A 23,940-nucleotide genomic window follows, 5' to 3' on the forward strand; every position below is an offset into this window, starting at 1 on the left:
TCCCTGGTTCCACAGGTAGCTTAAGTGCGGCACACTTTGACAGGCCATCAGCAATGGCGTTCTGAGCTCTTGGAACGTGCTCCATTTGTAAACCGTCAAAGCGCTCTTCTAGCTTTCTCACTTCGTCGACGTAAGCTTCCATCAACGGACTCTGGTAATTCTTGTTTACTTGGCGGACGACAAGCTGTGAGTCACCCCTGACAATGAGCTTCTTGATCCCAAGGTCTGCCGCGATCCTGAGACCGGCAAGCAATCCCTCATACTCTGCAGTATTGTTTGTTGCTTGCTCCTTGGGAAAGTGCATCTGGACTACGTACTTGAGGTGCTCTCCGGTGGGTGCGATAAGCAGCACACCAGCGCCGGCGCCTTGTAGAGAAAAGGCACCATCAAAGTACATCAGCCACTCTTTGCTTACTTCCTTGTCGGGGATGCTTGTTTCTGGAATTTCTTCATCTGGTGTTGGCGTCCATTATGCTATAAATTCTGCCAATGCTCTGCTCTGGATAGTTGAAGTACTTTCAAACTTGAGGCCAAAGCTCGACAGTTCCAGTGCCCACTCAACAATCCTGCCTGTCGCTTCTGGATTCTGTAATATCGTCTTCAGCGGAAAGCGAGTGACAACTGTGATCTCATGTGCTTGGAAGTAATGGCGCAGCTTTCTCGAGGCCATGAGAAGGCCGAAAAGCAATTTCTACACACCAGAATACCTTGACCTAGCCCCCTGCAGGAGGGAACTGACAAAGTAAACTGGGCGCTGCACCATTTTCTTCTGTGTCTCCTCGTGCATCTGCGCAGATCCATCTTTGTCGGGACCAGAGCTTGCCGGGGAAGCCCCCTGCTTGTCGCTGGATGTGCTTGCCGTGGTTGCGGGCTCGTCATCTGCCTTCCTCTCTGCTACTAACGCAGCACTAACCACTTGATTTGTTGCCGCTATATACAGCAGCAACTTCTCTTGTGGCTTAGGTGCGACAAGTATTGGAGGGGAGGACAGGTATCTCTTCAGGTCTTGCAGCGCAGCCTCCGCTTCCGGAGCCCATCTCATTGGGCCTGCCTTTTTCAATAATTTGAAAAATGGCAGGGCGCGCTCAGCAGACCGAGAGATAAACCTGCTGAGAGCAGCCACACAACTGGCAAGTCTCTGTACGTCCTTGACACGCTTGGGTGCTTTAATCTGCTCAATGGCCTTGATCTTGTCGGGATTGGCTTCAATCCCCCGCTGAGATACGAAAAACCCGAGAAGCTTGCCGGAAGGAACTCCAAACACAGACTTCTCTGGGTTGAGCTTGAGGCTGATCTTGCGCAGATTTGCAAAGGTTTCGTCCAAATCTTGAATCAGAGTTGCCCTGTCCTTGCTCTTGACCACTATATCATCCATGTACGCTTCCACATTTCTGTGTATTTGCGGCTCAAGGGCGACATGGACTACTCTTGCAAATGTTGAACCAGCATTTTTTAATCCGAAAGGCATTCGTACGAAACAGTACGTGCCACATGGAGTAATAAATGCGGTCTTCTCCTCATCCTCTTCTGCCATGAAGATCTGATGATATCCTGAATATGCGTCAAGAAATGAAAGCAAATCACATCCGGCTGTGGAGTCAACAATCTGGTCAATGCGCGGCAAAGGAAATGGGTCTTTGGGACAAGCTTTGTTAACATCGGTAAAATCGATACAAAGTCTCCATTTCCCGTTTGCCTTGCGCACGACTACAGGATTGGCCAACCACGTGGGATGGAGCACCCCTCTGACAAGGCCTGCTACTTCCAATTTCTTGATCTCTTCTGCTATGAACTCTTGGCGCTCCACTGCTTGTTTCCTAACCTTCTGCTTGACGGGCCGCGCATGAGGACAAACGGCAAGGTGGTGCTCAATCACTTTCCTGGGAACACCGGGGATGTCAGACGGTTGCCACGCAAACACGTCGACATTCGCCCGCAGGAAAGCAACGAGCGCGCTTTCCTATTTAGGGTCGAGAGTGGCACTGATGGTGAAGGTACCACCAGTGCCGTCCTCCTTGGCGGACACCTTTTTCGTCTCTGGCGGAGCTGCCATCGTCTTCTTACACTTGCCGGTGGAGCTCGATGGTGCGTCCTCGACGGCAGCGCAGCACTCCGAAGAGGTGCACTTGCTAGAGTGGGCACCAGAACTCTTGCCGGACTTGGTCTTCTTCCCCCCGGGAGCTTCAGCGGCAAGTGACTCGCGTTCTGCTGCGGCTACTGCTTCCCGGTAGATCTTGTCGGCACAGATAAGAGCATCTTTCTTGTCGCCGGGGACAGAGATGACGCTTATCGGGCCTGGCATCTTCAGCATGTTATATGCGTAGTGAGAGGCTGCCATGAACTTGGCAAGTGCTGGACGGCCAAGTATCCCATTGTAAGGCAATGGAATATTGGCAACGTCAAATGTGACCCTCTCAGTCCTGAAGTTCAGCTCGCTGCCAAATGTTACTGGCAACGTGACTTTCCCCTTCGGCTTGCTCCTTCCCGGGTTGATTCCTTGGAATGTGCCGGTCTCTTCGAGCTCGCTGTCAGGGATTTGGAGTTTCTGGAGTACAACGGAGGAGATCAGGTTCAAGCCGGCCCCGCCGTCAACTAACATCTTAGTGACCCTGAGGTTATGGATAGTTGGTGAAACCAACATCGGCAGGCACCCGACCGCAGTTGTGCGATCAGGGTGGTCCTCAATGTCAAAGATGATAGGCGTGCTGGACCATTTCAGAAGCTTGCGCGATTCGACAGGTGGTTCCGCTGCATTGACTTCCCGCACCCACTGCTTGAGTTGGCGGTGTGAAGTGTGCAGAGAAGCACCACCGTCAACGCACAAGACCTCTGTGGCTTTCTGAAACTCCTGTTCACTGGTCTCAACATCATCCATGTCTTCGTCGTCGTCATCATCTTCATCGTTGTCGCGGCCGCGGGGAGGCCTGTCTCCTTGCCGCTGCTTGGCCTTGCTGCGGCGTCCTCCCCGTCCGGCGCGCTTCTTGCCGGATTCTCCAGCACCCCCTTGGGCTCTCTCCTTGTCGCGCCGCTCGTACTTAGCTCTTTGCTGCTGGACAAGCTGCTCGACTTTCTTGCAGCTCTGGAGGTCATGGCCCTTGGTGCGGTGAATCTTGCAGTATTGCTTGTCGGAGCCGTCCTGCTTGTCGGCGGCCGCCACAGCCTGGCAGTTGGTGCACGCGGCAACCTCCTTACCGGGGCTACCAACTTTGGCCTTCTTGGCGCCACCTTCATTGCCGGACCGCTCAACAACTAGCACCTCTTTGCCTTTCTTCTTCCTGTTCTGCCGCCGGTTTTTCTTTGTCGGGGCAGCATCCTCACTGTCAGATCCTTCTGCTCCGGTCTTCTCCCCGGGGAGTTTCCTCCCTTCCTCAGCGCGTGCACACTTGTCGGCCAGGGCATACAGCTCACTGACGTCTCTAATCCTGCGCATCGCCATCTCCTCCCTCATCCTGCGGTTACGCACGTTCTGATGAAACGCGCTGATGACCGCGGCGGGGTGGACGTCTGGGATGTTATACTATACACGGCTGAACCTCTGAATGTATTTGCGCAGGGGTTCTCCCTCCTTCTGGGCAAGCAGATGAAGGTCACTCTCTTGGCCAGGAGGTTTGTGGCCGCCTGTAAAGGCGCCGACAAACTGATGGCATAGATCAGCCCAGGAGGATATGGAGTTGTCCGGCAAATGCATGAGCCAGGACCTGACGTTGGGCTTGAGCACCAGCGGGAAGTAGTTGGCAAGGATCTTGTCGTCCCGCCCCCCAGTAGCCTGCACCGCGATGGTGTAGATGCTGAGGAACTCCGACGGATGCGTCTTGCCGTCGTACTTCTCTGGTACATCTGGTTTGAAATTCTTCGTGCTGGGCCAGTGGACTTGCCGCAGCTCACGAGTGAACGCAGGGCAACCTACCGCGTACGGCAAGTCGCCTGGTTCCCCTGGTGCATGCATGTCGACAGAGGGCCCAGCGTGCTGGTCTGATTGATGCTGCGCTTCTCTTCGCCGCTCGATGCGAGTACGAGCGTCCTCTTGCTGTCGTTCTTGAAGAACTTGGCGCTGATCGCGACGAGCTCGCGGATCTGACGATGCGGTGGAGTCGCTGTCGAGGTGGATCCGGCGAGTCGGCGATCTTGGCCTTCGGGGCGGAGAGTGCACAGTAGTTGCACCTCCACCAGTCTTGTCGTCTCCGGCTCGTGCCTGGCTGGCTTGCCGTGGCTGCGACGTGCTTGGTTGCCGCGGACTGTCGCCGTTGGCGAAGCCGATGAGACTCTGGATGGTTGCCCTCCAATCATCGATCTTGTTCACCGTTGGAGGGTAGTCTAGGAGCAGCTGAGCTCGCGCCAAAGCTTCGGCTGCAGTGGCAGGCGGTGGTGGCGAACGGTGCGAGGAGCGGGATATGCTCGGACTTCTAACCATGTTAGAAGGAGCAATATCCTGTCCAGGCGACCGCGCCTCGTTCGCGCCAGCATGTTGGCGTGCATGGTGGTCCTGAGCGCTCCGAGATCCACCAGCCCGATCTTGGTCTAGCAAACGCATGGTACCATGAGTACCATGATGCTACCGGTCCCGCGCCTCCTGAGACAGGCGCGGTGCATGTACGGACGCCGAGGTCTTGGAGTGCGCCCGGTCGTCGTGGGAGCCGGCTATGCCGCCGATGGGCAACGCAGCCTCGCCCTTGGTCCTGGCAGCACCGTGAGCTCCCTCGTCTGCGCCCGTTCTTCCGCCGGCGCTCGTCCCACCAGCCGTTTGTCCCGGCGGTGGTGGGCAAGGCACGGACGGAGCAGCCGCCTCCGAAACCTTCTTCTTCGGCGGCATGTTGATGAAGATCTAGCTCGCAAGAACGCCGGATCTGGTTCGCACAACTTCGGCGCCCCCTACCTGGCGCGCCAAAGATGCCGGGGTACTGATCCACGGGCACCTATGGGACCGGCGGACCGGGTCCCTTTCGGTTCGGCGGGGGCGGAGGTCGTGCAAAGAGCAAATCGAGGTGATACGCGCGAGTGGTTTACCCAGGTTCGGGCCGCACGGATGCGTAAAACCCTACTCCTGCTTTGTGGTTTGTATTGATTTCTTGCTCGGGAGCATGGAGTGCTACAGTACACTTCAGCAGCTAGCAAGACCGAGCGTGAGTGTTCCCACTAGCTCCCCTCCCCTACGTTGCACACGGGCCTCCTTTTATATGCTCAAGGGGTTCACGACAGGTGGCAACGGAGGTGAAGGGCAAAAATGGAAAGGTGCTATGGTAGGCACAGCTACCTGTTACAGTGTATCATACCTAACCCTGACGGCAGGGGACAAGGGCCTTAAATGCCCATCCGTGTCACCTAAACAGTGCGAAAAGGGACCGCCAGGGACGCCACCGTTCGCCACGATGGCGATCTTGTCAGCGCCGCTTGCCACCGCACGCCGCTGGCTGCACAGCCTCCCGCCACGTACGCCTGGAAGGGCCCCAGAGCGACACGTTGGTGGATGTGCTGGAGCGCGGACCCAGGGGGGTGGCTTGCCACGGCAAGCGCCTTGCCGCTGTCGTTGTCTTGTTGCGTCCGGGAGCTTGTCGCTCACCGGGACTTGCCGGGGCGCGCGGTGCGCCGCGGCAAGTTCCTTGCAATGCCTTGGGTGGCCTTCCCGGCAAGCTCCTCTTGCCGGGGTCTTGGGATGCTTTTGTTAGCCTTCCCGGCAAGCTCCTCTTGCCGGGGTCTTGTCTTCTTGGCTTGGACACTTTGTTCTTGAATGGCTCCAAAGGAACCACGGAGGATCTTGGCGGTCACCCGGCAAGCCTTGCCGCGGGATGCTGCGACTGCCCGTGCACAAGTTCGGGATACTAGGGTACCCCCACTCTAGTACACCGACAAATTCACAACTACTCAACTACCATGACTTTAATATTATCACCTCCATATCTCAAAACAATTATCATGCTTCAATCTTTTCTTAGTATTCAACACACTCAAAAGAAAATTTCACAAATCTTGAATACCAAGCATATTATTATTAAGCAAATTACCATGCTATTAAGACTCTCAAAATAATTTAAGTGAAGCATGAGAGATCAATAGTTTCTTTAAAACAAATCCACCACCATTCTCTAAAAGATCTAAGTGAAGCACATAGAGCAAAATTATAACGCTCAAAGATATAAGTGAAGCACATAGAGCAAAATTACTTAGCTCAAAAGATATAAGTGAAGCACATAGAGCAAAACTACTTAGCTCAAAAGATATAAGTGAAGCACATAGAGTATTCTATCAAATTTTAATTCATGTATGGCTCTCTCAAAAGGTGTTTACAGCAAGGATCGATGATTGTGGCATACTAAAACACAAAGACAAAAATAATACAAGACGCTCCAAGCAAAACACATATCATGTTGGTGAATAAAAATATAGCTCCAAGTAAATTACCGATGAAAGTGGACGAAAGAGGGGATGCCTTCCGGGGCATCCCCAAGCTTTGACTTCTTGGTGTCCTTGGATTATCTTGGGGGTGCCATGGGCATCCCCAAGCTTAGGCTCTTGCCACTCCTTGTTCCATAATCCATCAAAAGAATTCACCCAAAACTTGAAAACTTCACAACACAAAACTTAAAGTAGAAAACTCGTGAGCTCCGTTAGCGAAAGAAAACAGAAGACCACTTCAAGGTACTGTAATGAACTCATTATTTATTTATATTGGTGTTAAACCTACTGTATTCCAACTTATCTATGGATTATAAACTATTTTACTAACCATAGATTCATCAAAATAAGCAAACAACACATGAAAAACAGAATCTGTCAAAAAAAGAACAGTCTGTAGTAATCTGTAGCTAGCGCAAGATCTGGAACTCCAAAAATTCTAAAATAAATTGCTGGACGTGAGGAATTTATCTATTAATTATCTGCAAAAATAATTAACTAAATAGCACTCTTCAAATAAAAATTACAGCAGTTCTCGTGAGCGCTAAAGTTTCTGTTTTTTACAGCAAGTTCAACAAGACTTTTCCCAAGTCTTCCAAACGGTTCTACTTGGCACAAACACTAATTAAACACAAAAAACACAACCAAAACAGAGGCTAAATAATTTATTTATTAAATAACAGCAAGGAAAAATATTGGGATGTCTCCCAACAAGCGCTTTTCTTTAAAGCCTTATAGCTAGGCATTGATAATTTTAATGATGCTCACATGAAAGACAAGAATTGAAGCACAAAAGGAGCATCATAAAGCATGTGACAAACACATCTAAGTCTAACATACTTCCTATGCATAGGCATCTTATAGGCAAACAAATTATCAAGGCAAGCAAAAACTAGCATATGCAAGGAAGAGGAAAGAAACAATAGCAATCTCAACATAACAAGAGGTAATTTAGTAACATGAAAATTTCTACCACCATATTTTCCTCTCTCATAGTAATTACATGTAGGATCATAAGCAAATTCAACAATATAGCCATCACATAAAATATTCTCAACATGATCAACATGCATGCAAAGTTGGCACTTTTCCGAAATAGTGGGATTAACATTAACTAAAGTCATGACCTTCCCAAACGCACTTTTATCAAAAACTTCATAAGATTGAACATTCACTAAATATGTGGGATCTAAAGTTGACATTCTTCCAAACCCACTTTCAATATTATTGCAAACATTATAATAAATCTCATATTCATCATGGGGTTTAAATAAATTTTCAAGATCAAAAGAAGAATCACCCCAATCATGATCATTGCAACAAGTAGAGGACATAACAAAACTAGCATCCCCAAGCTTAGGGTTTTGCATATTATTAGCAAAATTGTCATTAATAGAATTTATAATAACATCATTGCAATCATGCTTTTTATTCAAAGATCTATCGTGAATCACTTCATAACATACTTCATTGCAATTTTCAGATTCACGAATTTCAAGCAAAACTTCATAAAGATAATCTAGTGCACAAAACTTGCTAGCAATTGGTTCAACATAACTGGATCTCTTAAAAAGATTAGCAAGCGGATGAGGATCCATAAATCTTAGGTTCTTTGTTTAGTAATAAATAAATGACTATTCCAACCATACGAGCAAACAAAAAAGCAAACGGGCCAGAAGAGGCAAATAGAGAGGGAGGATAGAGAGAGAGGGCGAATAAAACGGCAAGGGTGAAGTGGGGGAGAGGAAAACGAGAGGCAAATGGCAACTAATGTAATGCGAGAGATAGGGATTGTGATGGGTACTTGGTATGTTGACTTTTTGCATAGACTCCCCGGCAACGGCGCCAGAAATCCTTCTTGCTACGTCTTGAGCTTGTGTTGGTTTTCCCCGAAGAGGAAGGGATGATGCAGCAGAGTAGCGTAAGTATTTCCATCAGTTTTTGAGAACCAAGGTATCAATCCAGTAGGAGGCCACGCTCAAGTCCCTCGTACCTGCACAAAACGATAGCTACTCGCAACCAACGCGATTAGGGGTTGTCAATCCCTTCACGGTCATTTACGAGAGTGAGTCTGATAGATATAATATTTTTGGTATTTTTGGTATAAAGATGCAAAGTGAAAAGTAAAGGCAGAGTAAAAAAGCAAAGCAAGATTAAAGTGATGGAGATTTATATGATGAGAATAGACCCGGGGGGCATAGGTTTCACTAGTGGCTTCTCTCAAGAGCATAAGTATTCTACGGTGGGTGAACAAATTATTGTTGAGCAATTGACAGAACTGAGCATAGTTATGAGAATATCTAGGCATGATCATGTATATAGGCATCACGTCCGTGACAAGTATACCGAAACGATTCTGCATCTACTACTATTACTCCACTCATCGACCGCTATCCAGCATGCATCTAGAGTATTAAGTTAAAAACATAGTAACGCCTTAAGCAAGATGACATGATGTAGAGAGATAAATTCATGCAATATGAAATAAACCCCATCTTGTTATCCTCGATGGCAACAATGCAATACGTGCCTTGCTGCCCCTTTTGTCACTAGGAAAGGACACCGCAAGATCGAACCCAAAGCTAAGCACTTCTCCCATGGCAAGAACTACCAATCTAGTTGGCCAAACCAAACGGATAATTCGAAGAGACTTGCAAAGATAACCAATCATACATAAAAGAATTCAGAGAAGATTCAAATATTATTCATAGATAGACTTGATCATAAACCCACAATTCATCGGTCTCAACAAATACACCGCAAAAAGAAGATTACATCGAATAGATCTCCACAAGAGAGGGGGAGAACTTTGTATTGAGATCCAAAAAGAGAGAAGAAGCCATCTAGCTACTAACTATGGACCCGAAGGTCTGAGGTAAACTACTCACACTTCATCGGAGAGGCTATGATGATGTAGAAGCCCTCCGTGATGACGGCCCTCTTCCGGAGGAGCTCCGGAACCGGCCCCAAGATGGGATCTCGTGGATACAGAAATTTGCGGCGGTGGAATTAGGTTTTTGGCTCCTGTTCTAATCGTTTGGGGGTACGTAGGTATATATAGGAGGAAGGAGTACGTCGGTGGAGCTCCGAGGCGCCCACGAGGCAGGGGCGCGCCCTAGGGGGCGCCCCCCACCCTCGTGACCTCCTCTTTGACTCCTTGGAGTAGGGTCCAAGTCTCCTGGATCACGTTCGGCGAGAAAATCATGTTCCCGAAGGTTTTATTCCGTTTGGACTCCGTTTGATATTCCGTTTCTTCGAAATACTGAAATAGGCAAAAAAAACAGCAATCCTGGGCTGGGCCTCCGGTTAATAGGTTAGTCCCAAAAATAATATAAAAGTGGAAAATAAAGCCCAATATAGTCCAAAACAGTAGATAATATAGCATGGAGCAATCAAAAATTATAGATACGTCGGAGACGTATCACACTCTGGTGCGGATCTTACTCTGGTTGACCTACGAGGTTCGGTAGTAACTTGATCAGAAGTTTCATGATCATCATCATTAGCTTCCTCACTTACTGGTGTAGGAATCACCGGAACTGATTTCTGTGATGGACTACTTTCCAATAAGGGAGCAGGTACAATTACCTCATCAAGTTCTATTTTCCTCCCACTCACTTCTTTCGAGAGAAACTCCTTCTCAAGAAAGGATCCATTCTTAGCAACGAATATCTTGCCTTCTGATATGTGATAGAAGGTGTACCCAACAGTCTCCTTTGGGTATCCTATGAAGACACATTTCTCCGATTTGGGTTCGAGCTTATCAGGTTGAAGCTTTTTCACATAAGCATCACAGCCCCAAACTTTAAGAAACGGCAACTTGGGTTTCTTGCCAAACCACAGTTCATAAGGTGTCATCTCAATGAATTTTGATGTTGCCCTATTTAACGTGAATGCAGTCGTCTCTAAAGCATAACCCCAAAACGATAGCGGTAAATCAGTAAGAGACATCATAGATCGCACCATATATAGTAAAGTGTGGTTACGATGTTCGGACACACCATTACGCTGTGGTGTTTCAGGTGGCGTGAGTTGTGAAACTATTCCGCATTGTTTCAAATGAAGACCAAACTCGTAACTCAAATATTCTCCTCCACAATCAGATCGTAGAAACTTAATTTTCTTGTTACGATGATTTTCCACTTCACTCTGAAATTCTTTGAACTTTTCAAATGTTTCAGACTTATGTTTCATCAAGTAGATATACCCATATCTGCTCAAATCATCTGTGAAGGTTAGAAAATAACGATACCCGCCACGAGCATCAACCCTCATCGGACCACATACATCAGTATGTATTATTTCCAATAAGTCTGTTGCCCGTTCCATTGTTCCGGAGAACGGAGTTTTAGTCATCTTGCCCATGAGGCATGGTTCGCAAGCATCAAGTGATTCATAATCAAGTGATTCCAAAAGCCCATCGGCATAGAGTTTCTTCATGCGCTTTACACCAATATGACCTAAATGGCAGTGCCACAAATAAGTTGCACTATCATTATTAAACTTATATCTTTTGGCTTCAATACTATGAACATGTGTATCACCACTATCAAGATTTAGTAAAAATAGACCACCCATCAAGGGTGCATGACCATAAAATATACTATTCATATAAATAGAACAACTATTATTCTCTGATTTTAATGAATAACTGTCTTGCATCAAACAAGATCCAGATATAATGTTCATGCTTGACGCTGGCACCAAATAACAATTATTCAGGTCTAAAACTAATCCTAAAGGTAGATGTAGAGGTAGCGTGCCAACGGTGATCACATTGACTTTGGAACCATTTCCCGCGCGCATCGTCACATCGTCCTTAGCCAATCTTCGCTTAATCTGTAGCCCCTGTTTCGAGTTGCAAATATTAGCAACAGAACCAGTATCAAATACCCAGGCGCTACTGCGAGCATTAGTAAGGTACACATCAATAACATGTATATCAAATATACCTTTCACTTTGCCACCCTTCTTCTCCGCCAAATACTTGGGGCAGTTCCGCTTCCAGTGACCAGCCCCTTTGCAATAGAAGCACTCAGTCTCAGGCTTAGGTCCAGATTTGGGCTTCTTCACTTGAGCAGCAACTTGCTTGCCGTTCTTCTTGAAGTTCCCCTTCTTCCCTTTACCCTTTTTCTTGAAACTGGTGGTCTTGTTGACCATCAACACTTGATGCTCCTTCTTGATTTCGACCTCCGTAGCCTTTAGCATTGCGAAGAGCTCGGGAAGAGTCTTATCCATCCCTTGCATATTATAGTTCATCACAAACTCTTGTAGCTTGGTGGCAGTGATTGAAGAACTCTATCAATGACACTATCAACTGGAAGATTAACTCCCAGCTGAGTCAAGTGATTGTGGTACCCAGACATTCTGAGTATATGTTCACTAACAGAACTATTCTCCTCCATTTTGCAGCTGTAGAACTTATTGGAGACTTCATATCTCTCAATCCGGGCATTTTCTTGAAATATTAACTTCAAATCCTTGAACATCTCATATGCTCCATGATGTTCAAAATATCATTGAATTCCCGATTCTAAGCCGTAAAGCATGGCACACTGAACTATCGAGTAGTCATCAGCTTTGCTCTGCCAGGTGTTCACAACATCTGGCGTTGCTCCCGCAGTGGGTTTGGCACCTAGCAGTGCTACCAGGACATAATTCTTCTATGCAGCAATGAGGATAATCCTCAAGTTACGGACCCAGTCCGTGTAGTTGCTACCATCATCTTTCAACTTAGCTTTCTCTAGGAACGCACTAAAATTCAATGGAACAATAGCACGGTCCATTTATCTACAACAACATAGACATGCAAAATACTATCAGGTACTAAGTTCATGATAAATTAAAGTTCAATTAATCATATTACTTAAGAACTCCCACTTAGATAGACATCCCTCTAATCATCTAAGTGATCACGTGATCCATATCAACTAAACCATGTCCGATCATCATGTGAGATGGAGTAGTTTTCAATGGTGAACATCACTATGTTGATCATATCTACTATATGATTCACGCTCGACCTTTCGGCCTCAGTGTTACGAGGCCATATATGTATATGCTAGGCTCGTCAAGTTTAACCCAAGTATTCTGCGTGTGCAAAACTGGCTTGCACCCGTTGTATGCGAACATAGAGCTTATCACACTCGATCATCACGTGGTGTCTCGGCACGACGAACTGTAGCAACGGTGCATACTCAGGGAGAACACTTATGCCTTGAAATTTAGTGAGCGTTCATCTTAAAATGCTACTGTCATACTAAGCAAAATAAGATGCAAAAAGGATAAACATCACATGCAATCAAATAAGTGATCTGATATGGCCATCATCATCTTGTGCCTTTTGATCTCCATCTTCAAAGCACCGTCATGATCACCATCATCACCGGCTTGACACCTTGATCTCCATCAAAGCATTGTTGTCGCCTCGCCTACTATTGCTTCCACAACTATCGCTACAGCTTAGTGATAAAGTAAAGCAATTACATGGCAATTGCATTTCATAAAATAAAGCGACAACCATATGGCTCCTGCCAGTTGCCGATAACTGTGTTACAAAACATGATCATCTCATACAACAATTTATATAATCACGTCTTGACCATATCATATCACAACATGCCCTGCAAAAACAAGTTAGACGTCCTCTACTTTGTTGTTGCAAGTTTTACGTGGCTGCTATGGGCTTAGCAAGAACCGTTCTTACCTACGCAAAAAAAACCACAATGCGGTATAGTGATTGCTTTTTTATCTTTAGAAAGAACCATCTTCATTGAATCCGATTCAACTAAAGTTGGAGAAACAGACACCCACTAGCCACCTGTGTGCGAAGCACGTCGGTAGAACCAGTCTCGCGTTAGCGTATGCGTAATGTCAGTCTGAGCCGATTCATCCAACAATACCGTTGAATCAAGAATCAACTAGTGACGGCAAGCAATATGTATATACCCACGCCCACAACTCCTTTGTGTTCTACTCGTGCATAGAACATCTACGCATAGACCTGGCTCGGATGCCACTGTTGGGGAACGCAGTAATTTCAAAAACTTGCCTATGCACACGCAAGATCCATCTAGGTGCTGCATAGCAACGAGAGGGGAGAGTGTGTACACGTACCCTTGTAGACCGAAAGCGGAAGCGTTTAGTAACATGGTTGATGTAGTCGAACGTCTTCGCGATCCAACCGATCCAAGTATCGAACGCACGTCACCTCCGCGATCTGCACATGTTCAGCTCGGTGACGTCCCTCGTACTCTTGATCCAGTTGAGGCCGAGGGAGAGCTTCGTCAGCACGACAGCATGATGACGGTGATGATGAAGTTACCGGGGCAGGGCTTCGCCTAAGCACTACAACGATATGATCGAGGTGGAAATCTGTGGAGGGGGGCACCGCACACGGCTAAGACAACTGTCAACTTGTGTGTTCTAGGGTGCCCCCTGCCCCGTATATAAAGGAGCAAGGGGGAGGCCGGCCGACCCTATAGGGGCGCGCCCCAAGTAGGATTCCTACTAGGAATAGGAATCCTATTCCTCATAGGTTTCCAACAAGGAAGAGAGGGGGAAGGAAGGAGAGGGAGAGAGGGAGAAGGAAGGAGAGGGGGGCGCCGCCCCCTCCTAGTCCAATTTGGACTCCTCAAGGGAGGGTGCGCGGCCAGCCCTAGGCCCTCTCATCTCTCTCACACAAGGCCCATTTTGGCCCATTAGTTCCCCCGGGGGTTCCGATAACCCCCCGGCACTCCGATATTTATCTGGTGACCCCCGGAACTCATCCGGCGTCTGAATAACATCGTCCAATATATAAATCTTTCCGTCTCGACCATTTCGAGACTCCTCGTCATGTCCGTGATCACATCCGGGACTCTGAACTACCTTCGGTACATCAAAACACATAAACTCATAATAATGATCATCATCGAATGTTAAGCGTGCGGACCCTACGGGTTCGAGAACTATGTAGACATGGCCGAGACTCGCTTCCGGTCAATAACCAATAGCGGAACCTGGATGCTCATATTGGTTCCTACATATTCTACGAAGATCTTTATCGATCAAACCGCATAACAACATACGTTGTTCCCTTTGTCATCGGTATGTCACTTGCCCGAGATTCGATCGTCGGAATCTCAATACCTAGTTCAATCTCGTTACCGGCAAGTCTCTTTACTCGTTCCGTAATGCATCATTCTGTGGCTAACTCATTAGTCACGTTGCTTGTAGGGCTTATAGTGATGTGCATTACCGAGAGGGCCCAAAGATACCTCTCCGACAATCAGAGTGACAAATCCTAATCTTGTTCTATGCCAACTCAACAAACACCATCTGAGACACCTGTGGAGCATCTTTATTATCACCGAGTTGTGTTGTGACGTTTGATAGCACACCAAGTGTTCCTCCGGTATTCGGGAGTTGCATAATCTCATAGTCATAGAAACATGTATAAGTTATGGAGCAATAGAAATAAACTAAACTATCATAGTGCTAAGCTAACGGATGGGTCAAGTCAATCACATCATTCTCTAATGATGTGATCCTGTTCATCAAATGACAACTCATGTCTATGGCTAGGAAACTTAACCATCTTTGATTAATGAGCCAGTCAAGTAGAGGCATACTAGTGACACTCTATTTGTCTATGTATTCACACATGTACTAAGTTTCCGGTTAATACAATTATAGCATGAAATTTATCATGATATAAGGAAATATAAATAACAAATTTATTATTGCCTCTAGGGCATATTTCCTTCATAACTGTTCTTACCTACGCATCAAAACCACAATGATTTTTCGTCAAGTTTGTTGTTTTAACCTGCAACAAGGACCGGGCGTAGTCACACTCGATTCAACTAAAGTTGGAGAAACAAACACCCACTAGCCACCTGTGTGCGAAGCACGTCGGTAGAACTAGTCTCGTGTAAGCGTACGCGTAATGTCCGTCTGAGCCGTTTCATCCAACAATACCGCCGAATCAAAGTATGACACGCTGGTAAGCAGTATGACTATTATCGCCCACAACTCTTTGTGTTCTACTCATGCATATAACATCTACGCATAGACCTGACTCGGATGCCACTGTTGGGGAATGTAGTATTTCAAAATTTTCCTACGATCACGCAAGATCTATCTAGGAGATGTATAGCAATGAGCGGGGAGAGTGTGTCCACGTACCCTCGTAGGCCGAAAGCGGAAGCATTATGTAACGTGGTTGATGTAGTCGAACATCTTCGTGATCCAACCGATCAAGAACCGAACGCACGGTACCTCCGCGATCTGCACACATTTAGCTCGGTGATGTCCCTCAAACTTCTAGATCCAGCTAAGGCCGAAGGAGAGTTTTGTCAGCACGACGGTGTGTTGACGGTGATGATGAAGTTTACCGACGCAGGGCTTCGCCTAAGCTCTACAACGATATGACCGAGGTGGAAATATGTGGAGGGGGGCACCGCACACGGCTAAGATCAACTTGTGTATTTATGGGGCGCCCCCTCCCCCGTATATAAAGGAGTGGAGGAGGGGAGGGCCGGCCCTCACTATGGCGTGCCCCAAGGGGAATTCCTACTCCTAGTAGGAGTAGGTCCCCCCTTCCCTAGTTGGAGTAGGAGAAGAAGGAAAAGGGAGAAGGAGAGAAGGAAAGCCCCCCCCCCCAATTTGGATTGGGCTTGGGGGCGTGCGCCTCCCACTTGGCCGCCTCCTCCTCTCTCCCACCATGGCCCATTAAGGCCCATTAACTCCCTGGGGGTCCGGTAACCCCCCTGTACTCCGGTAATTGTCCGAACTCATCCGAAACCATTCTGGTGTCCAAACATAGCCTTCCAATATATCAATCTTTATGTCTCGACCATTTCGAGACTCCTCGTCATGTCCATGATCACATCCGGGACTTCGAACTACCTTCGATACATCAAAACACATAAACTCATAATACCGATCGTCACCGAACATTAAGCGTGCGGACCCTACGGGTTCGAGAACTATGTAGACATGACCGAGACTCACTTTCGGTCAATAACCAATAGCGGAACCTAGATGCTCATATTGGTTCCTACATATTCTACGAAGATCTTTATCGGACAAACCGCATAACAACATACGTTGTTCCCTTTGTCATCGATATGTCACTTGCCCGAGATTCGGTCGTCGGTATCATTATACCTAGTTCAATCTCGTTACCGGCAAGTCTCTTTACTCGTTCCGTAATGCATCATCCCGTAACTAACTCATTAGTCACATTGCTTGCAAGGCCTATAGTGATGTGCATTACCGAGAGGGCCCAGAGATACCTCTCCGTCAAATCGGAGTGACAAATCCTAATCTCGTTCTATGCCAACTCAACAAACACAATCGGAGACACCTGTAGAGCATCTTTATAATCACCCAAGTGCATAGTGACGTTTGATAGCACACTAGGTGTTCCTCCGGTATTCGGGAATTGCATAATCTCATAGTCATAGGAACATGTATAAGTTATGAAGAAAGCAATAGCAATAAACTAAACGATCATAGTGCTAAGCTAACGGATGGGTCAAGTCAATCACATCAGTCTCTAATGATGTGATCCCGTTTATCAAATGACAATCTTGTCCATGGCTAGGAAACTTAACCATCTTTGATTAATGAGCTAGTCAGGTAGAGACATACTAGTGACACTTTGTTTGTCTATGTATTCACACATGTACTAAGTTTCCGATTAATACAATTCTAGCATGAATAATAAACATTTATCATGATATAAGGAAATATAAATAATAACTTTATTATTGCCTCTAGTGCATATTTCCTTCACAATGGCCATAAGCTCCCTAACTTTTGCACTACTGAGTAATGACCACGTACGGATCCATGTAGACGCCCGGAAGATAACCTGCAAAAGGTTGTAATATTGGTTTGGTTAAAATCAACGTCATTTTGACAATTCCGAATAGCCTAAAGTACTGCACAAACTCCCACGCAAATTCGTGCTATTGTATTAGGCTCCACACCATTTAACCAGTTACCGAACAAATTGGAGATGCTATGAGGTGGACAAACATTAAAGAACACATGTATTGTTCGCCACAATAACCTGGCTAGTGAGCATTTGGGAAAAAAAGATGTTGAATCGTTTTGTCTTGATCACAAAAAAACATATTTTACTACCTTAAACCTATGTTTCGTCAAGTTGTCCTTAGTCAAAATCACTCCTTTGTGCACATATCACACAAATACCTTGATTTTTTAAGGGCACCTTAATTTTCCACATATGGATCAACCTTGGGATTGGTCCAATATTAATCAAGTCAACATACATGGATTTCCTGCAAGTTAGTTGAGGCCCAAAGCAAAGAGAATACAGAGGTTGAAATACCACAAGTGTTCGGTGACTGGAATTAAAAGTGTGAGAGATACATATTTAAGAACGCCTTCTTAAGCAAAGATAATACGTATGTTGAAATATTGCATAATTACATTAGATACATATTCGTGCTCATAGAAGACATCTTCTTCACTCTTGGATGCGCCTGAGCGGCTGCTTTTACTCCCATCTGATCGTTGCTTTGTTTTGCTAGGTTATTATCATGCCAATTTGCATGTTTTTCACCCGCATATTGATATTATCTTTTTTGATACTTTGATTCTTTCCTCCATTAAGACCCTGGTGGAATCAGACAAAAAGAAGATGCACAAACACGATAAAATACGAAAATCCTACAATTACTATATAGAACAAGAAGTCAGTAGTCATTAGTGGTGAATATACCTGGCCATCCCTCAGGCAGGGGTGGGCCTAACCAAGCCCGACGCAGAAAACCCAGGCTTGGGCCCGGCCCGGCCCGTGCATCGGGCCTAGAAATCAGGCCCAAACTTGGCCCATTAGTGTAAAAGCCCGACATGCCTCTTCGTTTTATCGCAAACGTCGCGGGCCCAGGCCCAGCCACCGGGCTCAAAATCTAGGCCCAGGCCCGGCCCGTGAGCACCGTCGAACCGGATTGGGTCGGGCTTTTTTGGGCCGGGTCGGGTCGAGCCGTCCGGGCCGGGCTGCCCATGGCCAAGTATAGTGGGGAAGGTGAGCACTACCACGAACGTTGGGGGAGGGCAGTAGCTAGGCAGTTGTCGTCTCAAGGAGCGTCGTGGGTGAAGCAACGATCGGTCACCGGAATCCGATGCAAGCCTGGCGTGGCATGCAAATACGAGAACGTTCAATGTCGTGCTACTGTCCATCACTGCCGATGTGATGTGTCATTCTATCGACCGTTGATCGTACATTAGAATCGACGGTCAAATGTGTCTTCACGTTGACACGGATGACATGACATGTGGTGGGTCAAACGGAGGAGGAGGTGAGTCAAAGGATACGGAAACGAGGTCTTACCCGACGAAAACCGACTGAGACACCGGGCAGGGGTGAACAATTAATATATTCGCATTCCATAGTGGCGTGGACCGAATTCATGAAATTCGGGTGGCAACCTTCAAAAACAAGGACATAGCTAAAGTATAAAAAACTTCAACAAAATAAATTATTAAGAATTATTTCTAAGATCCATTGCCCGCATCCAAAGTATAAATTCGCCGGTCCATTGTGTCGCCAACACCGTTAATCACTGGGAGACATGTCAAACCTTGTTCAACTCGCCATAGTGTTGTGGGTAGTGGGAGATCATCACCAACCTCCATCGACCGTCCGCTGCTTGTGAGCCCCTGTCGGTCCTCTGTCTGTGTTAACTATCGCTAAACAGTTCAAAACGGACATGTGTGCTCCATCTATCAGGACTACATGCTATTATAAATTTTAGGATAAGGCCTTCTTTGGTTTAGAAGAATCTTGTAGGAATTTCATAGGATAGGATTTCTATAGGAAAATTTCCTTTAGAGCCCTTTGGTTTGTAGGAATGGAATCCTATTCCTATGGAGAAATTCTTCCTATCCTCCACATTTCATAGAAAAATAAACATTAGCCTAGACTCGATAGAAAAAATCCTATGACGTGAATCAAAGAGTATCTTCTTTCCTATTCCAACTCATAGGATTTAAGATACATGTCATCTCATTTTCTATGACTTTCCTATTCCTATGATTTTCCTACCCTATGAACCAAAAGAGGCCTAAATTATGGAGTGGAGTAAAAAATACATTGAAAAGGTGCAAGCCGCCATCTCTCTTCTCTTTAATTATCTAACCCCCAATGAGCTAAGTACATGTTGAAATTAAGGAGACCACGTGTAGAATGTTATTGGTCTTGATTACCGTGTGATGAGAAAGAAAAAAAATTCTACTTTAAAATGCATTGGAAAGATAGAAGTACACTCTTTTGTGGACAAATTTAAAGTCAAATGCACACTCTTTTTCAGACGGAGGGAGTATACTTTGTATCATTTCGATTAAATGAAAATGAATTTCCTGGTTTTTTAAATAGGCTTAATTGTGAGTATTCATTGCTTAAGGCCGAAAATAGGCTTAGTTGGGTATATAGGAATCACAATGATTTTTTATGCTTACTTTAGATACGATAGAGTTGTAGATCACTCAAAAATTATGGTGTTGTTCTTATAAAGTCTTTTATTTTGTTACTCAATTACTTCCTTCATCCTAAAAAAATTTGTCCTTTAAATGAATGTATCTAGCATCAAGTTAGTGTTAGATATATCCATTTGAGAAACAAATTTGGGATATACTTTTTCGGACAGAGGGAGTACTTGAAGTCACTTTCTTCAATATATGCATTTATCTCTATTCATTTTCACACATCAGTTCTTTTAATACTAATTGGGCTGGCCACTCTTATCTATCTCCTACACTCGCAGGATCACTCGGGGTGCAAACAAAAGCCATGAATGACGCATGTCCATGCTTCAAGGGTGGACACATTCACAACGCGGGAAACATTATAAAAGCAACCTCATCGAAGAAATAAGGATGGTCACATTCTTGCCGTATAAAAGCAACCCTGCTGACGACGGGGACGGCCACCAGCCCAAACGCCAATACCCTTGGGGCTGGGGCACGATGGATGGCGAAGCTGCGGCTTCATGTCGGGCGGGCGGAACCGTATTTCAGCGCCTCGGTGGCCATGGAGAGGCCTCCCGCCATGGACGCCGTCGCGCTTCCTCGGTCCCTCCATGGCGCATGGAGGACCCCTTATGTGACCTCCAGGCCGGGGCTGCCCTAACGCCGCTCCTGACGCCACCCGTGACGCTGTCTGTCGGTCTAACGATGGACATCGACGACGCTACTACGCCACCCCTTCTGTTGACCAAGAAGCCACAGCCCAAGGAAGATTGCTTGTTTCAGGCACCTGAAGATGACCTGGTGCCCTGCCGGCGCGCCAGGTCTGCCCACCCCTAGTTTGCCGTCGATGCAGACTGGGCGTCCAGATGCCTTGGCCCTCCCGCTGCCCATGGCCACCAGTCACAAGCCGCGCCTCATGTCCATCATAGTCATGCCCACCCCGGCATGCGCGCTTGCGATGGTGGACACGCCAACTCCTGTAGCTGACGAGACGGCTGCCTGGAGCCCCGTCAGGTGCATGCAGATGCCACCGCTGTCCCCATTGGATGCTGCTCCCACTCCAGCCATGCATGTCTCTGCTGAGACTTGCGGGACGCTGACGGTGGGGTCCCCAACCACCATACCCCCACATGCCGTGCTGACCGGTGGGGACACACTACCTGCATGTGTGCATGACCAGCCACGAGCCCAAGACGTTGCACCAACTCAAGATGATGTTTCAGCCCATCCGACCCAGGTTGCTGAGGTTGGTAATGATGAAGGCCTGACACGCTTCATCATGGCTCTTTCTTCAACGATCACACCAGGACTCATGCGGGGCCCGGTCTTCAAGCCCATGGCGCCAGCCAGGCGGACCAAGGCTCGCCCCACCTCTCCAACGCGCAGAAGCACGCGCATCGCGGTGGCAATGCCGCAGGGCACCAAGATCATGACCCAAGCTCAACGGCTCATCTATCACCGCCTGGGGGAGGAGTATGAGGAACCAACTGATGATGCGGCGACCATCCTTGCCAAATACACTGGCAGCTTCAACACAGCCCTCACCGCTACCCAAATCAAGGCGCTGACGGATCTGGCACTCACTGCAACGCTACGCAAGAGGCCAACGGTGGCCTGAAACGGCATCGCCAAGATGGTTTATCTGTCAATTTAGTTTCCATGGATTGTTTCTCTTTCTTAGTATGGAATGTCAGGGGCCTAAAGAACCCTGCCCGCAGAATTGTTGTCCGAAACTTTGTTAGAGATCAAGCTAGCGCCCTCGTCTATCTACAAGAATCCAAACTGCAAGATGTATCCCCTAGTTCCCTTTCTGAAATCTGTGGCCCAAGATGCAATGATTTTGTATTCTCTCCCTCTGTTGGTGCCAGTGGTGGTCTGATCACAGCCTGGAACTCTGATCTACTAGAGGTCCTGTCGCACTCCTCCTCTGGGCACATTATATCCACAACCTGCTCTAGCAAAAAACGGGCAGAGTCTGGACAGTAATAAATGTTTATGGCCCCCCAAGGAATACAAGAGAAGATTGATTTCCTGGCTGACCTAAAGGCATCTGCATCGGCTGCTGTTGGCCCGCTTGTTATCGTTGGAGATTTCAACCTGATCATGAGGATGGAGGACAAAAATAACAGCAACGTCAATCGAGGTCTCATGATGGCCTTTCGAAGATTCCTGAATGAGGTCCAGCTCAAGGACATGTACCTCCATGGCAGGCGGTATACCTGGAGCAACGAGCAACAAAACACAACAATGGTCAAGCTTGATCGAGTCTTATACAATGAGCAATGGAACACAACCTTTCCCAACTGCCTACTCCGAGGCCTTTCGACCAGCGCATCAGATCACTGCCCGCTGACCCTCGTGACAAACAACTCTTTCAAGCCAAGTCGCCAGTTCCGCTTTGAAAACATGTGGACCAAGTGGGATGGTTTCCAGGACACGGTCAAGAGTGCTTGGACTTCAGTCAACTACACCGAAGATGCATTTCTCTCCCTGAACAAGAAACTAACGGCTACTGCAAAGGCGCTAAAAACTTGGAGCTCTAGAAGATGCAGTGATCTCAAACTGCGCTCTGCCATTGTCAGCGAATTGATCCTCAGATTTGACATCGCAATGGACAACCGACAGCTCACACCCGAAGAAATCTCGTTCAGGAAACTTCTGAAACTCTAATGCTTGGGGCTTGCAGTGCTGGAGAGATCCATGTGGCGCCAGAGATCACGTTTCTTGTGGCTGAAACTAGGAGATTGCAACACAAAGTTCTTCCATCCCAAGGCCTCTGCTAGGCGAAGGGAAAACGCCATCCCGGAGTTGGTGATTGACGGCGCTACTCTCCGCGGCCAGGAGGAAAAGAAAGAAGCCATCTGGGGCCATTTCAACAAGCTGATTGGCACATACTGTAGCCGTACCACATCCTTGAACCTGCAACACCTATTTGAAGACAACAACACCTCCACCGTCAATCTACACTGCCTTTCCGCACCAATCAACGAAGAAGAGGTCAAAGCTGCCGTTATGGATATGCACCCGGAGAAGGTGCCAGGGCCGGACGGATTCACCGAACAATTTTTCAGATCGTGCTGGGAGATAGTCAAAAGTGATTTGCTAAAGGCTATCAGAAAGTTACAATCTTGCAATGGACAGAATCTGCAGCCCCTCAACACTGCCACGATGATTCTTATCCCAAAGACCAACGGAGCCTGCCACCCGAAAGACTTCCGGCCCATCTCCCTCATCCACAGCTTCGCAAAAATTTATGCCAAAATCCTTGCAACTAGACTCCCAGCAGTCATCCCCAACATCATCAGCCCCTGCCAAAATGCCTTCATACATGGAAGAAGCATCCATGATAACTTCACCTACGTCCAAAGCCTTGTCAAAGCCCTAAAGCAAAAGAATATCCCATCCATTCTCCTCAAACTAGATATATCCAAAGCCTTTGACTCAGTTTCTTGGAAATTTCTCCTAAAGTTACTCACTGCCCGCGGTTTTGGGTACATTTGAACGGATGGAATTGCCACCCTTCTTCGCACAAGCACCACCAAAATCCTTGTCAATGGTGAGCTAACCCAAAACATCATACATCGAAAAGGATTGAGACAAGGGGATCCATTGTCGCCACTTTTATTCGTCCTCGTAATGGATTGCCTTGCGCGGATCATGGACAGGGCCCACAACAATATAATCCTGTCCACACTGAACCCACAGTGTGTGAAATTTAGAGCTTCTCTGTATGTAGATGATGTGATCATCTTCTTAAAGCCACAGCTTGCTGACATGGAGGCCACTAGCCAGATCATGAGGCTGTTTGGAGAAGTAACATGACTGCACACGAACTTCAAAAAAGTAGTTTCTACCCAATTAGATGCGATGACATCGATCTTGAAAGTTTGCAATCCACATTGGGTTGTCAGCTAGCGTCCTTCCCATGCAAATATCTAGGTATGCCATTATCCGACAGAAAACTTACGAAAACGAATTGCCAACCAATAATGGACAAGTTTGGCTCGGCGTGCGCTGGATGGAAAATTGGATGGATCAACATTGCCGGCAGGCTAACCTTGGTCT

The 23,940-nt window shown here is 47.0% G+C and overlaps 1 protein-coding gene across 1 annotated transcript; it reads left to right on the plus strand.

The window, feature by feature from the left end:
* Nucleotides 1-21,870: 21,870 nt before the first annotated feature.
* Nucleotides 21,871-22,545, plus strand: LOC147980150 (uncharacterized). The gene has a single exon (XM_087515491.1). It carries the CDS (start codon nucleotides 21,871-21,873, stop codon nucleotides 22,543-22,545), a length of 675 nt encoding a protein of 224 aa, XP_087371617.1.
* Nucleotides 22,546-23,940: the final 1,395 nt, after the last annotated feature.

This window comes from Triticum urartu, chromosome 3A, assembly GCF_056163025.1.
Source record: "Triticum urartu cultivar PI428250 chromosome 3A, HENAU_Tu73, whole genome shotgun sequence".
In the NCBI taxonomy this organism is placed as follows: domain Eukaryota; kingdom Viridiplantae; phylum Streptophyta; class Magnoliopsida; order Poales; family Poaceae; genus Triticum; species Triticum urartu.